This window comes from Penaeus vannamei, chromosome 39, assembly GCF_042767895.1.
Source record: "Penaeus vannamei isolate JL-2024 chromosome 39, ASM4276789v1, whole genome shotgun sequence".
Lineage (NCBI taxonomy): Eukaryota > Metazoa > Arthropoda > Malacostraca > Decapoda > Penaeidae > Penaeus > Penaeus vannamei.
The window spans coordinates 25,752,757-25,769,648 of record NC_091587.1 but is presented as its reverse complement, the minus strand read 5'-3'; the positions used below and the strand labels follow the sequence as shown (position 1 = coordinate 25,769,648).

At 37.8% G+C, this 16,892-nt stretch overlaps 1 protein-coding gene across 1 annotated transcript in view; it reads right to left on the bottom strand.

Annotated features, from left to right (window-relative positions):
* LOC113815676 (probable E3 ubiquitin-protein ligase HERC1) overlaps positions 1 to 16,892 on the bottom strand; it is a 56,741-nt gene that overhangs the window by 23,575 nt on the left and 16,274 nt on the right. Inside the window, exons 14-37 of the mRNA XM_070116705.1 lie at positions 14,894 to 15,076; positions 14,563 to 14,723; positions 14,176 to 14,310; positions 13,887 to 14,015; positions 13,474 to 13,630; positions 13,012 to 13,179; positions 12,297 to 12,510; positions 11,449 to 11,615; positions 10,943 to 11,078; positions 10,546 to 10,731; positions 9,359 to 9,586; positions 9,059 to 9,181; positions 8,634 to 8,784; positions 8,243 to 8,334; positions 7,924 to 7,965; positions 5,853 to 5,969; positions 5,642 to 5,725; positions 5,321 to 5,459; positions 4,836 to 5,001; positions 4,061 to 4,186; positions 3,484 to 3,694; positions 3,041 to 3,263; positions 924 to 2,814; positions 661 to 813 (exon numbers count right to left, since the gene is read on the bottom strand). Coding sequence (XP_069972806.1) covers positions 661 to 813; positions 924 to 2,814; positions 3,041 to 3,263; positions 3,484 to 3,694; positions 4,061 to 4,186; positions 4,836 to 5,001; positions 5,321 to 5,459; positions 5,642 to 5,725; positions 5,853 to 5,969; positions 7,924 to 7,965; positions 8,243 to 8,334; positions 8,634 to 8,784; positions 9,059 to 9,181; positions 9,359 to 9,586; positions 10,546 to 10,731; positions 10,943 to 11,078; positions 11,449 to 11,615; positions 12,297 to 12,510; positions 13,012 to 13,179; positions 13,474 to 13,630; positions 13,887 to 14,015; positions 14,176 to 14,310; positions 14,563 to 14,723; positions 14,894 to 15,076 — 5,382 coding nt within the window. The remainder of the gene's footprint in view (positions 1 to 660; positions 814 to 923; positions 2,815 to 3,040; positions 3,264 to 3,483; positions 3,695 to 4,060; positions 4,187 to 4,835; positions 5,002 to 5,320; positions 5,460 to 5,641; positions 5,726 to 5,852; positions 5,970 to 7,923; positions 7,966 to 8,242; positions 8,335 to 8,633; positions 8,785 to 9,058; positions 9,182 to 9,358; positions 9,587 to 10,545; positions 10,732 to 10,942; positions 11,079 to 11,448; positions 11,616 to 12,296; positions 12,511 to 13,011; positions 13,180 to 13,473; positions 13,631 to 13,886; positions 14,016 to 14,175; positions 14,311 to 14,562; positions 14,724 to 14,893; positions 15,077 to 16,892) is intronic.

The window sequence follows — 16,892 nt, the reverse complement described above, 5'->3', positions numbered from 1 at the left end:
AAAAATAACAATCCCTTAACCTTAAAAATACAGATACTAATACTTCAAGAATAGTAAGTATACGTGTCTTGATTATTATAATATCAAACAAACTTATTCTTTCTGACATCTGTATGTGAAAGAATGCAAAACTATGTCACTAACAAGCCTGTTATAATGCAGCTTTACTACTTAATGAGACCTGTTAACACCTGATGTTGGTTGCCTTTACCCTTATTCATATTCCAAATGGCATCAAATGGTCAGGAAAATTATTTCTTGCCACTGTTTTCATAGCTTAAAACACATAAGCCAAGCAATTCATATACAAAGGAAAATAAAAGTCTACATGTATGAAGTGGCAATTCACAGACTGAACCATGAACTTTTCCATATGTTTGAAACCCAATCTCCAGCCATAGCTTCCAGCACTATGAACCAATTAACATAAAAAATAAAATTCCAAACACTGTATACAAGTTACAATTACTAATTCACAAACTTGCAATCATATGCATACCAGTAACAAAACAATTGAGCATTTGTATTTTTGAATTCCTCTTACTTTCAAAATGTAAAAGGATTTCTCATAAACTTTCAGTCACCAGGCTTAAGAATTCAAGTGAGCAAAACACATTCTTAAAAGCATTCGAAAAATAAGATAAAGGATCTTTCACAAACCTCTTGGGTAAGACCAGCCAGTCGCATGATCTGTGTAATGACCTGAGCTGTTATGCCAGTCATTTTTGAGACATCGAAAGGTGGTGGTTCCACTGGCTCCAAGAAAGATACTGGCACATCACTAATACTTGTATCCCAGTCACACCATTGTACCTAAAAATATCAAGAATAAAAATATATTTGTACATCATAAAAATTTTATACTGTCAAACCTTTCTATCAAAAAATCACTAACATTGTCATTCAAGACACCAACTCCATACCTTCACAGCAGGATGCCCTTGACGCAGTGCACCCAGAACCATGGCCCTGCGACCTGTACCCTTCTGGACGCATTGGCCCCCAACACGCAACCCGCTGTCCACTCCACCAATCATGGCAAGAGCAGGATAAACTTCTTTGCACAGCTGCTCAAGATTCATTTCATATACAAGATTCTGTTTGCAGGATTTCCCTTTCAGAGTCTTCTTCTCTTGACTGATGGAATCTGAGCCTGATCTGGGAGTTGCTCTTGGGGTGTTCCTATCGTCGTCGTCTGAGCAGGATCCCGTCTTTTTCTTTGTTCGTTCTTCTTGCTCCAGTCGTTCATCAAGAGTTAATACAAGGTCTTCTCGAGAAGTTTCTCTTGATGTCTGAACCTCACTTGTGTTTACAAGTGGTTCAAAGTCAAAGGTTGGATCTTCAGTGTCTGACTCACTTTTTGAAACTGTTTCTACACTCTCAGGGACATCTTTTGGTTGGGGTATGAGCTCTTTGGTCTGGTTTAGTCTTTCTATTATGCAATCATTCACTTGCTGTGTCCAGATTGGAGCCTCATGAAGTTGACGGAGCAGAGCAATGTGAGCCTCTGCCAGCACAGCTGCTTGAGGAGCACACAGAGGGTCTCCAGGATCTAGGTCTCTTGGGGAACCTCTCACTTGCATGTCTACCATCTTCACCTTTTCTCCAGGATTGGTGCTGTAAAACATCACACATGGATATAGCTCCGTTGCATCAATGTTCTCGAAAGCAAGACGTGGTTCCTCCCCATTCTTTCCAAAGCTCAGAGTTCTGGCTTCCATATCAAGTACAACTGTAATGTAGTCTCCCTGTGTAAAGCTTGGAAGTGAAATGCTAAGTTCTCCATTATGGTAGAGGTTCCCAGAGTATGCCCTATACAGCCACATATCTGAAGATGTCCTATGGCTATAGTCTCGTACAGGGTACTTCGAAACTCCAACACAGGTACCTTCATTACCTCTGTTTTCCTTTACAATGAGGAATTTCCACTGGTAACATCCAGAAGTTATTGGTGTGGATCCAAGACCATATCCTCGTCCACCTGGCCCATGCACAAGTGTGTGACCTCCTTCTACGGAGCAACAGACAGACTTATCAGGATCAAATCCAACCTCTTGTACAGGCAGATTATCATCAGGAGACTCTGGCCGAGACTGCTCATCAAGGAGATCTGGACTCGAGAGCCTTACCAGATGACGCTGTAGTTCCATGAGTAACTGGCTAGCCTTAAGATGTGCCTGAGCTGATGGTATCACCCACATGTTGGCTGCTAGTTGCATAAACAGCTGTCTTACTACTTGTTCACGTGCTTCAAGGTCAAGATCAGAATATGGAAGAGTTGCCCCAAGTAGAGTAAGTGCCAATACTCGTGTCCTGACACTGATCATCTGTGGTAGGTGTGTCTCTGCTTGCTCTCCTGTCACTAACAATAATAACCGCACCCAAGGATGCCTGCCAACTAGCTCTCTCACCCTTCGGTTTACACATAAACGACGAACAAACACAAGCAAGTTACCAAGGGTTACTTCTAAATGTCTACGTTTTCTTGCATCTCCTGTATTACTGCTCACTGGCTCTGCATTCAGTCCTGGAAGATGCAACTCTAACTTTCTTTGGCCAGCCTTCTTTTCTTTTACATTGGTTATTTCTACATCCATTTCATTTGTCTCAGATTCTTCTCTGTCCATTGGTGTTTCTTCTGATATCACCTCCACATTCTTTTTCTCTTCAGGAACTGCAGGTTCACAATGGCTGAAACTTGTCCATGAAGTTTCATTGGCTTTAATTATATGATTTGCTAGATTTTCCACTTGCAGGTACAGCAGATTCATTACTTGGCCTAGCACTGATGTGCTGATATCCTCAGCATAATACCTATAACATAGAAAACATAATTTAGGTACTTTCATACTGTTCACTGCCATACTGAAAATATATCACTTCTCTTATTAAGACAAAATATTTCTTCATAATAATATGCATAAAACAAAGCAAGCACTTTCAACTCCCCAAAACTCAAATAACAATACTTTCCTAATATACATGGTATAGTATTTTACAATAAAAAGTGCAACACAGAGCTTGTGCTTTCAACACTCACCCCGTTAAGATGGTAAGGATTTGGAAGAGCGTATGTGTAGCATGGGGCAGAAGATCAGAAGGCGATGGATGTGGAGTATGTCGCAAAGCCGGAGGGTCATAGGGGCAGCACATCCGTACCAGAGCATCCAGAAGCCCACTAGAGACAGCTAGACTAAGATCTGCAGCCTCATATCGAACACTCAGGGCAAAGACTGTGAGCAGGCACAATCGTTCTCGGAGTCCTGGATTGAAAGGATAAAATTTTAGTAATACCATCTACTAAGTGAGAAACTTCATATAGTGGTCTCAAAACTATTTTTATTTCTCCTTTATCACCAGATATATAAAACTAGATTATACAATTACATATTAAAACCAAGGGATTACCCAAATTTCAGAATAAAATAGAGGATTACTCAATGAGATCTTTGCAACAATACAAAACACGCCAATCTCCATCACCTTTATCTGGCTGTTCATGCTGAAGGAGAGACGACACCAAATGCTTGTATATAATATGGACAGTCCTAGCTATTCTCTGCTGCATGGGTTGTGTGGCAGCCCTTATGCCGTCCAGGTAATGCGTGGCCTCTAGCGACCGAATCAGGGAATAGCTGCTGCTGCTCCAAAGGCTCTCCAGGCCAAAGCACCCAGTCATGACCTCATGATAAACCTGCAAAGGATTTTAAAATCTGAGCTGAGTACCACCCTCATTATTTGAGTATTGCAAGCACTTTCATCTATGTTTTCACATGTCAGGAAGTTTTCTTAGAGTGACGAAACCTGCAATATTCCAGATCAAAATGACAAGTCCACATTTATATCTGGGTGTGGGTATGGGTCTGAGTGTATGAGTGTTGGTGTGGGTGTAGGTGTGAGGAAGAGTATGAGTTGAGAGTGAGAGTGAGAGTGAGAGTGAGAGTGAGTACAAGTGAGCATGAGAGAGAGTACGTCTGGGTATGGGTGTGTGCACGCATGTGTGCATTTCCATGACTGTGTGTATGGGCATAAATATATGCTCCACCAAAGTCTTCCTTACAGAAGGCAAGAGAGATCCACAAGTCTTTTCCAGAGAGGCATTCTGTCTGCCGTCCTCCTCACTTTTCTCGCCATCCTGGACTGGTGTCAGCAGACTCAGCATCAGTTCCAAGGCTTTCAAGCGAGACTGAAAAGTAAGAAGCAAAAGGTCATTATCTGTCATAAAAGCTTTACTTATCCCCCTGTTCTTAGCCCACAAAAACTATCAAAATCATATGGTAGTAGAATAAAATAATCATAATACTGATATCTATTTAGGCAATTACTTTATAACTAAATACCAGCTACCTGATTATGATTTATGACAGTACTTCTCAAGCAACACCCACTTCACAAACAGAATCGGACGTATATTATACAAGCTACAGCTCTTCACATTACAAAATTTCAGATTTTTTCTACATATGTTTTAAAATATATATGTAATACAGCCAATTATCTAGATAAGTGACAAGTGGCACATTACCCCATACACCATATAAATAAACATCACTTAAATCTTTGCTAAATACAAAACTTGAAGGCATCATAGTTCATCAGTTATGATATCTACAAAATTAACTTCGGCCCAACATCTGATCATGAATGCGTGACTTTAATTCACCTACTGTCTCCAAAAATCCATATGCTCTGAACACAACAGCTCAGAGGGGTGCAGCATCATGTCTGACAAAAGAATAACTCAACAATTACTTGCACCATTCTCTTTCTTTTCATTTCTCTTTTCTAGCTCTCTTTCCTGCTGCCACATCCTGACCTCTCCAGAGAGCACCTACCTCTGCTCGGGCCTGCTGGATGGTCATAGACGCCAGCAGCACCTCTGGTCCTGGAGGAAGGGTGTGGGTGGTTTTAATGTGGGACAGCTGGTGGTCCTCGGCTCCAACAAACCTCAGCACTTCCACGCAACGTCCTAACACAATCCCAATCACCTCCTGGATGGATCTGTGGATCAAATATAAATTATCACATCTTAACTGAACAATTAATAAAAGTATGATAAAAAAGATAATTATCAATATATTTTGAACCTTTAAACATGTAGTCTCTTCATTATATTTCACATGCTTTTCCTTTAACTACAGTGTCTTAATTTTCTCATGTGATAAAAGATATGACAGACTGAGGATTACACTGGGTTATTATGCAGCTAATGAGACTGACCAAAAATTACAAAAAATTGGTGCTCAATCATAATTAAATAATAAATCAAGTCTGAATACAGTTTTCAACGCAATCCAACAAGCATACAAAGAAAACCTACAATTCTATCGGTGCTTGGTTGAAGAGCTTCGCAGGCTGCACACACATCATCAGAACAAGACACTGGGTAATTATGTGTATATTAGCAGCTTCGTAACTCACGCCTTCCTCCACAGGATCCTGACCACTTTCATCTGCATCTGTTGTAAAGGTGGAATATACACTGTGACTTTTATATCACACACCCTTAAATACTATGAATAAAAGTGAGATCAGATAAATACACTGTACATAACTCTCTTTCACATAATATCAGATGAAGCATGTATTACCTACCATGAATATTCTAAATTTTCTGAGCAGTTATAAAGAATCTACACACCTTGGTCTTCAAAAGGTCCCTGAGTTCTCATAGCCATCAGACGTTCCCTTAGCTCACGTACTTCCTCCTGGTCTTCTGTTGACCCTGAAGATTATTGAGGAGAGAATTAGCAAAAATCGAATATGGAATTTTCTTATAAATAATCATCCGACAACAATTTACTATCAACATTTATTAACAATCAATATTTCAAAGACTGTCAACTACCCACCTGGTTCATGGTTTAGGGACACCCTCAGAGACAGCATCTGCTCAACCAATTCCACACGAGCACGTTCTTCATCCTGCGCAGACTCTGATCCGTCTTGCGATCGCTCATGAACTTCAGCTGCGATAAAAATATTTGTTTAGGGGAGCGTGATCGTGTACAAGAAGTAATAATCATAATCATTTAGTTTTCATCTGCCTTATTGGAAACAGTATCTTAAAAAAATAATAATACAATTCATGAGCTCTCTGTCAAAAGTAAATGATGTAATACAAATATACCTCTTGACGTACGTTACTTTTTCTGTTGCTCGATACATATTTTAAGAGAAAGTATACTAAAAAAAAAAAATCAATATGAATTCCATGAGTTGTTCACTAAAATGCTGAATTATCACTTCAAATTAGGATGGAATTGGATTTAGAATGGCAATAACAAAAATATGTCAAACAGATACAAAAGATGATTGGATACAAAAACAAAGTGCAAACAATCATAAATTACAGTAACAAAAGTACATAAAAATCTCCATAAGGGACGGTGGAGAGGTACAAGAGAAGACACTCGGAGTTGCATTTGTCCTCTCACGTGGACTGCCCAGTTTGTATAGACCCTACATGTCATTCTAACAACTCTGGCGTAAAACTGAATCTGAAAATTACCATAACTTATCAAAGACTAGTGCAATAAAAAAATTAATGATTTTGTGTTGTATAACAATAATCTTGATGCCAAACATGAATTCAATCCAGAAATCCTTTCAAGAGTCATTAGCATAAAGCCATTATCTTTTTGCAATAGAATCAGTGGCATGGGATGTAATTAGACAATCATTTTCATAAGTCCTGACGGTCTAGTGGTTTAGTCCCCGTTCTCTCCGACTGTTATTTAGAGTGAGTGGGTTCCAATCCTTGTCTAGGAAGGTTGTTATACAAAAAGGGAAGGAGAAATATTATAGGACAAGAGGGTAGAGTTGGCCTTCAATATCATATATACGTAAACCAGTTACTTCCAATAGAATTGATCTTAGGCATGAGTGTGTCAGTGTAGAAGTTAATAAAGGGTATATTAAGCTGAAACAGACTAAAGAATAACCATTGGTAAATCTATGAGAATAAGTACATTCTTTTTTCTTTTATGGTACATAAATGATGTTATATAAACACAACCAAATGAGCAAATCACAAACCAAAGCATAATAAAGATGGGTTATTGACATCAATCACATTCTTTTCACTCTTGTAGAATGAAAAAAAAAATAATAATTCAAAGTACATACACATAAGCAAATGAAAAAAGGAAAACTCAAGCGGAAAGTATGGCTACAAAAATCTAAAATGTTTGATCTTTGTGAACAAACTAAACCAAAAAATGAATGAATTCGTAATTCACTTCATATACAAAAATTTGGAGTAACCCTGCAAGACTCGTAGACAAAGATACAGATAGAGTATGAAAACTAGAAAAATTTATTTGTGACTAAATTTCCTCGTTTAATTGCGAGTGAGGCTATGCAGAAGAGTTTACGGTATTAATTTCTGTAAACAGCTTCAGGCTTCAAGCTCCTATATATCCGGACTCTAAACAATGCTTGTGCATCTGTGTGGGTGTGTATGTGTTGCTGTGGGTGTGGGTGTGTGGGTGTGCATGTGTGCACGTGCCTGTGCGTGTGAATATGCATGTAAATGTGCCTGTGCGTTTGCATGTGCATGTTCGTGTGTGCATGTGCATGTTCGTGTGTGCATGTGCATGTGCGTGTGTGCATGTGCATGTGCATGTACATGTGTGCACGTCTGTCTGTGCACATGTACATGAGTGTGCTTATGTATAGGCAAGAATATGTGTATGAGTATATATGTGTCAGTATAAGCAAGATTTTGCGCATGTTTATGCATATCTTTATGGATGTTTAAGTGCATGTATGTGTGCAAGAACACCAAAGGGAGAGCTAACGGCACGAGGTCTTAAGTAATGGGACGGGATTTATGCATGCAAGAATGCATGGGTTCTCCATTTCGAATTTTGTATCCTTGGTTAAACACAGAATTTCATGCAGGTCTTGTAAGTCATATACCTGGTGATGATATAATTTCAGTTGCTATTGCTGGTATTTTAACTGTAAGCAAACAAACATATACATTTCTTACTGTTGATGCAAGAACACTTTCATATCACAGTAATTTCAATGCCTCACAATTTAAGTAACCCAGACATTGATTCTTACAGCAAAAATCCTGATTTGTTTTCTTTTTTCTTTCATTCTGCTTCAATAATAAATATATCCCAAAACTGATCATGAGAGAAATCATTAAAAATTTGTATTTTCAGACAAACTTTTAACTGCATCTTCAAACTTTAAATCATAAAAAATGCAACAACAACCCAGTACCTACCTGTCGTCTCCTGAGTCTTGAGTGTGACAAGCCGTCTCCTTATATGATACACCAGTCTAAACACTTCTCTCATCACACCACAGAAGTGGAGACTAAAAGAAAAAATTATTTCAGAATGTTAGCTATCACACTATATAAAAGAAACCTTTCTTTTTCAGACAGTCTAAATACAACACAATTTTCAGCAACAGATAATTCAGTTTTCTTCTTTCTTATAAATCTACAGGCCAAGCAACACCACCAAACTTAGAAGAAAAATATGTCAATGCATAGAACCATGAGTGATCTCCACATGTGAACTTTACCTACTAAACCCTTGGTCAGTATACTATTCAATACTATACTACTAAGCCACAATACCACTTTACCACTTGGTTGGCTTACTTCTTACCTTAGCTGTGACTGAGAAATTCCTGAGTGCATCAGAAAGGTAGAGAGCAGAAGGTGTGTTGACGTGTCCAGAAGTGGGTCGTCTTTCACCTCACATGTATCCCAGTCTTCGCCACATGCCATTTCCTCCATCCAGAGCATCATTTGGCTCTCTGTTCCAGAGGTAGTATCATCTCGTCATACACAATAGTAAAAAATCTAGGTACAAAAACCTCTACTTCTAACAAATATGCCTCCTTGGGTGATTGCTTCACCTTAAAAACATTTAGATACAAAATCTCTTAAGAATGTTTTTTCTAACAATATTTTCATAGAACTACTTGGTCTTAAAACAATCAATAATAAATTTTCAAACAGAAATTCAATGGTCCAGAGTACCTGTATCATGAGCTACAATTCCAGCAGATGATTTCACTTACTACATACCTGACTCAAGAACTGTTGCAAGTTGAGGGAAGGCTGCTGTCATATTCTGCAGAGCTTCAATCACAAGTTGTTTTCCACACTCAACAATACTTATGACGTAATTGATGGTTCGGGTAACTTTGTCTGTGAGAAAGATGATATAAAAAGTATAAAATCTTATTGTATTCTCTTTTTTAGATAGACACCCAAGGATAAAATATCATCATTCAAAATCCTTATATATCTTTCCCATTCTTGAAAGAACACACTATTTCAAAAATTACTTGCTACATTCATAATGAATGAATCAAACAAACTTGCCTGGACATAAATTTTCCACAGCAAGACCACTGCAGAAGAGCTGTGTGGAGAGCCAAGGTTTACAACGGACTTCATTGGGTGTCAATGGCGGACCGAGCAGCATCCCTTCTAAGCAGCGACCAACCACAAGTCCACAAGCTCGTTCTACGTCCAACAGCCAGGCCCACTGACGACCCACAACTCCACCACCAACACTTTTGACTGTATCAGGGGTAGGTGTGTCAACTTCTGTAAAGGAAAAGCATTTATACTTTCTCATGCACTCTTAGAAAATATTCTTTGTTACTTTGGATAGTGAGGAGTGTAAGAATGAGATACTTCATCTACATCTCATTTCTCAAAAATAACATATATATACTACTGCTCCATTTATATACATTAACTATTAGATCCTATGATATCCCCACAAGTATTATGGCAGCAAACCACAGTTCCCCATGAACTGATATAGTCAGTGCCTTTTGCAACAGAGCAGTCACATTTTCATATCTTTGGTTTTTATCATAATAACCTTATCATTAACTATTTCAGAGAAAAGTTGACCCATTAAAACTTCCAAAAATATCCTGTACTGTGTTTTCATAATCAACAACCAGGATACCTCCCTTACCTAGATCATCACACAGTAGTTACTTGTACAACCATTCAAAGATTATAACATATAGGAGGTAAGTTGCAGTCTCATATACAGCCTAAAGAAAAACTATGCACTTTGGCATTTCTGTAATCGCTAATAAATACAAAAAGAGTTTGGGTGTTATCAAGACTGGTTATTCCTAGTATGAGGCCAGCAACCATGCTTTTTAATCTCTTGCATTTTTCTCTTTCTGAGACAAACTCTCTGTACACAAGTTTAATAAATTAGTTTCAAACTAGGCTCAACCAATCTTATGCTGGCAAAGATGGATTCTGTAACAAGACTATCAAGAAAGAGTCAATAAGGGATAACAACGAATAGTATGATGAAACAGTAAAATCATGTAATCACAGGCAGAAAGCAGAACTCAACCAACCCACTGTACTTATAGCTAAATCTATTTATCAATTCTTTTGTCTTTTTATCCACAATCTAATCTTTATCCACTAATTTTCCCCTCTGAATAAGTGTAATAATCATAACAACTAATATAACAATCCTTGATCTCAAACTACATGATTTAACATTTCATACAAAACAAAAAACACACCTGAGGTTACATCTTCTTGGTCCGTGAAAGAAGTGACCGAGGCTATAGTGCGGTTTGTTGAGTCCAGGATGGGGAGAATGGCTCTCAGGGGGCCAAGCAAAGGACGGACCAGCCTGGCCGGGAACAGCAGAAGAGCATACACAATGTGGGCCATGACCCAGCCACACACACTCCGGTAGACAACATCTGCAAAACACAATTCCTTATTTATGCATGACAAGAAAATGCACCTTTTACCCTACAGACAGAGACATGTAATGAGAAAAACACATTAGAAATACAGTATTGGATCAATGGTAAGTGTGACAAGGCCAGCAGCAATAAAGAGAGAAATTTCATGATCATTCAATGAATACACTTAAAATACTACTACCCAAATGTCCACAGAAAGACTCACCATGAATAAGATGAGCAAACCCTGGGTGTGAGGCTAGCAGCTTGGATGTTTGTTTTAGCAGTTCACCACATACTTCCAAGAGTTCACTCAGATGGTCATATAAGAGATGCATGCTCGCTGACTTCTGACAACAAAGCTTCGTTTTAATATGAAAGAGAAAGAGTGGCAACAGGGCTCTGTTATTTTTCTCCTAAACTAAATTGGAAATATGACTGCTTTCATTCAATACTTAATTATGCCTATAACAAATGGGAAAAGATCTTCAAAGCACTTGTTTTAATCAACGGTTGTTCAGTAAAATATAAATCAATGAATGGATAAATAAACAAATCATTTATAAAAGACTATAACAACATAAATGAGATTGAAATCACTGAGAAAAATAACTACTCTTCTCTGGTTTGCACACTATGCGATCATGAAATCTAGTATTCCTTGCGACATACAATGACAAAGAACAAAACGTCCTGAAAACAGTTCTTTTTAAACTATTTAGAGATACTCACCTCTTCGAACTGATGGTGAGTACAGTAAGCCAGTAGGTGTGAATGAAGTGTGGATAAAAGGCGAAGCAGATGTTGAGGATGAGTACCCCCAAGCTGCGAGTCTATATACTGATGTCTTGTTTCGTAGCTGCTCGGCCCCATTTTGTCTTTGCCATAATCCTGAATGGCTGAAATTGTCAACAGATTCCAGAATTAACAATAATCAATCCTCTTCTTTCTATATAGAAAATAAGTCAATCAATCTATGAAATCACCTGCATATAAATGTATCAGCATGTCAGTGTCTGTTTGTTTAACCCAATGGTCATGGATGGGATGACATAAAGCCATGTTGATGATAATTTCAGTTTATTAATCAATATTCTCACACAGATGGCTCCACAAGTGCCTAGTCACCAAGGAGTCAACCATTAGCTCTACGTATCTCACATGCTTTTTTCTTAAGAAAGAATGTTTTTCATTGTTATTGGTACTTTAATAATCATAATTTCAATAATAATAACAATAAGGGTATCAATATTAATAGTGCTAAAAAAAAAAACTTTTTTCCAAAAAAATCAAGGAATGGGAAATCAGGTGCAGTGACTAATTAACTCCTAGGTGGCTGAGCGTGTGGCAATATCTGTGAGCAACAAAGTTCACAAAAAATCTACAGTGGACAGTACTTTAAGCGAAGAACAGTGGGTTAAATATGTCTGCCTCTATGTCATTGTGTGTACAGATCTACAGTTTTGTATGTCAGTACAGTTATGTGCTTGTTGGCTGATTGCCTGTATGCACAAGTCTTTTCTTGTATAACACAGTGATAAGTACATCTGAGAGAGACAATTGCTCAGTTACCAACTCACCAATGGTCGGTAACTTTTGTTGTCCTTGCTGCATCCCAGGCGAGCCCTCTTGACATACAGCCTGAGGCTCTTGTACCGAGGCAACTTGTGGTCCCTTCACTTCCACATCATAGCTGGCTTGTTGGGTTGCTGGTTGGCAAACATGACGGGTGTCTTTCAGGAGGCCACTTTTGGCTGGCTTTTCTTCTTCAAGGATTTGATTCAACTGGTGTTCCTATGGAGACAAATGCTTATATACAATTTACCAAAACAACACACCATTAACATGGTATTTAATATAAAGGTTGCAATTCACATATACATGTGTATCTATATATACATATATATATATATATATATATATATATATATATATATATATATATATATATATATATATATATATATATATATATATATATATATATATATATATATATATATATATATATATATATATATATATATATATATATATATATATATATACTATAAAGATAGACAGAGAGATAGATAACAGATAAAATAATAGGCTTCAATCACAAGAATGATCATGATTATATCATATCTAACAGCAGTAATGGTAAAAAAGGAACTAGCAATTTCTTTATCAACTGAAAATCACACTTCCAAAATAATTGGTCTTACATATTTCTAAGATGATTTAAATGAATACACATGGAATTATGCTAACCATAAAATACTGATTTAGACCAACAGACAAAATCATACTCACTGCATGGAATCTCAGATTTGCCAACAGCGTGTGCATGAGATCTTGGGGCAGTGTAGCAGAGGAGCCATGTTGCATAGAAGGGGCATCCTCAGGGGACCCATAACCCAGCAGTGCAGCTACGTGGCTGTGGTCCTCGAGACTCACAACCAGAATTCCTAGTTGCAGACGCTATAGGGAAGTTGGGAACTAAATTATATTCATAATTCTAAGTTGCATATGCTCTATTAAAGATAAGAATCAAGTGACATCTATTATGATTCCAGGTTGAGGCTACTACAGGAGAGTTCGCACCTAATCATATTACAATTCCAAAATGTAGACTAATTAGAATGATCAAAACATGAATTATCTTTGTCTACCATCAGCTCATGTAAAAAAAAAAATATATATATATATATTCTAAAACAATAAACAGATGCAAAAAAATCTCCAACAAAAAAAAGAAAACTGTTTAACATGCACCTGGCCACGAGAGAGCTGCCCCCAGTCTTCCGGTGACTTCGGGAGGAGATTATAGAGGAGGCTCATACGAGAGGCTAAAGGCGGCAGGAGGAGTGGCGAGCTAAGTCCTTCACACACACCTGCCTCTATTGCCCGGGGTAACTTCGCATCTACTAATCTATTGGAAAAAGATTTTACAAATTATCACAAGTCTTTTTGCAGATTTAATGAGATTCCGTTAATTCTGTCTGTCATATAAGAAAAGGTATATTCAAATCTGAAAATTGTCAAATAAAATATTCACAAAGCAAGTTATAATGAATAGTGAATCATGAAGAAGTTTCCCAACAAATTGTATGTAAGTGCCTTTACCACAGCTGATCTTAATTTTGTTCCTTCTCAATATTTCACAAAGAACATCTGCCACAGCCCACCTGAAGAGCAGCTGCCGAAGAGGTGCTGCTTCTGATCCTAGAACCGTCTGTGTCATGCCCCCAGTCAGAGCTAGAGACAGGTGTGTGTTGAGCAGCTGTAAACACAGGAGCACAAATTTCTCTTGCTCTCTGTAAAGTAAGGAATATCTTACTCTTACCTGATATAAAAATAAGTAGTTGTATTCCTTAACAACAAGTGGAAATAATTACTGATGCAAGATATTGTGCTCTATGGAATATCTCTACAATCACAGGAAGGAAACATGAACATAAAATCCTGCTAACTTGCCTGACAGAAGCAAATGGCTTTACAGGCTGTTCAGTATCGTCGAAGCAGCAGTAGAGCTCAATGAATGTACGCAGCAGAGAAAACGTTCCTTCCTGCAGGTCAACGCAGAATGGCCGGTGCCAGGATACCACTCGTCTGAAACAAAAACATTTTCATTACAAAGAAAATCTTAACAATTCTAAAAAATAAACATATACAAACTATTACCAAAATCTACTTCAGCTCTGCAAGTTCCACTTTCTTCATTAATAATCAATCTGTCCCTTATTACATATTTCCAAAGCATCCTATGTTTCTCATCCATTGACTAAATATATATACTCATAGGAATATCTGGACCACAGACCATAGTGCGACATTCTTTGCACTGTCACTCCACCACATTACCGATCAGTTGGTATGGCTGTCCATGCCATAGAATGCGTGGTTCCTGCACTGATCTGATGCACGGCAACATCTAACCCCATCACTTTCTTTGGCCTCGTAATGGGTGATACTGTGTGACCCTGGCCACACTGACCCATTGTGTTTGATCCCCAGGCATAAACCTGAAAGAAGGCCATTCATTCTGATTTTTACATTTACACTTGCATTACTGGACATCTTATCTGAATACCAGCTCTTAATATTTCATCAAACGGAATACCAGTGAATCTGAACTTTATCCTTATTGACCATACAATATTTTTACACAATAAAAAAGGAAGACTCCTCTCACCTCGCCTTCATGGGTTAGTGCAAGAGCATGTGAATCTCCCGCAGAGATGTCGACAATCCTCAGTCCTGCCAGCTCCTCAATGGGACGAGGCCTGAGCATGGTCGCGTCAGACGATCCCAGGGCCAGACATGCGCCTGACCCCCATACCCATACCTGAAAATGTGTGTTGTCACCTCCCTGGACCTGTTCCATGGGTCACACAAGGCAGAAAAACATCAGCAGGGCAGCAAGAGGCACAAGGGTGATTGATTACAGCTTTTTACACTTCTAAAATCGTATTTACACAAGGGATATGTGATATTAAAATTATTGTGGACAAATAATAAAACAAGTGTGACAACAGGGCACTACCAAAGACAATGATGTTTCTACATAAATTTTTTCTTGCTTCCTAATATTTACACAAATTTTGTAAACTTCAATGCAAAAAAAATAATACATAAGCTAATCTTCCTAAAGAATTTAAAGTCTATAAAAAAATACTGATTCAAAAAAGGAATTTTGTTACAAGACAATACGATAAAAAATACTAATTACCTGCTCAAATGGCTCAATGCAAGGACTGTTCAGTTAATGTTACGAATTCTACGAAAACCATAAGATTCATACAGATATTTGGGAGATTAATATTCAGTTTAACCTAGAAAAAAACAATCATTGAATATGGCAAGTGTCCTTTTTGTCTATTACTAATCATGCATAACAAATCAAACAATGAGTACACAGCTTTTGGGATTTAAAAAGAACTGTTAAATTATAAGTCGAAAAACAAATAATCCACAACATTTAATATCAAAACTTAATAGATAAAAAAAATATTATCCCATGAAGCTGCATGATGAATGCATGCAAGCAAAAATTAACATAAAAATATATATGGTTTGTCAGTCTTGTCACTGTACAGTCTCTAATCTGTTAGTCATCAATATCCTGAAGCCTTTAAATCTATGAAAAAGTCAAGTCGTCACACAGTTAATTATATACACAATCGATACCTTTCTCCTACTTTGATATACACAGATCTACAAAGTGTGCAAGTGTGTGTATGTGCATGTGTGTCTGTGTGTGTGCACATGCATATGCACATGTGTTTGGGCCTGAGTATGAATATCAATACTGTATACATGTGCAGATGTGGAGTGCCTTGTTTTCTGCTTATTGCTTATCACCACATTACATAGTGGTTTCTCATTCTAAATCCCATGCATTACACAGTCCATCTTTTAACACCTGATGCTTCACCTCTGATAATAAAACTTAGGGTGCGCACACACAGAGTGCAGGTTCCAACACTCATACCATGAATTAATCCATACAAACAAACATATGTACACCTCAGAAGTGGGTTCAAGCTGACTTGTTCATCATTTTCTTTGGATAATTCCTGTCTGCTCAGTCCATATGGGTAAACATGGAGAAGGTACAGACAAGAGTTGAGATCCTGATTTCTACTGTATTTCAAAATACCCCCACGGTGGGAGAGGAGGAATGAAATGTATGCTTGCAAAAACATTATAATAAACATTCACCACACTGCATACTCTTGTAACATTGTCATGTAATGTCTTTTTTTCTTTACATTCTATTCTCAAGCAAAATTGAATTCATTATCAGACAATGAGCATGGCTTCTACACTTGGTGGGTTATAACGTACAGCTCTTTCAAAAACCTCGTCTCTAGCCTCGGTGTCAGTGGCTAGCACTTGGGCAACCTACTTTCTTTGTGTGCACCCCTAAAATAACAATACAAAATACACACACACACCCTCTTCAAAAAAAATATCAGGCAGTTGTTGTGTCTATCACCGTTCTACATCTCGCAAAGTTTTCTTTAAGGGACAGCAGCATACAATAACCACTACTAAAAAGGTCTAACCTATCACCTGCAATACTGGCTCTTCTTCTTTCATATTCTATTTGGTGCACAAGCTATGTCTTCAAATCCTTCAGACATATCAGTGATAATGTCTCTTTCATCAGGACTACACAAATACAAGTG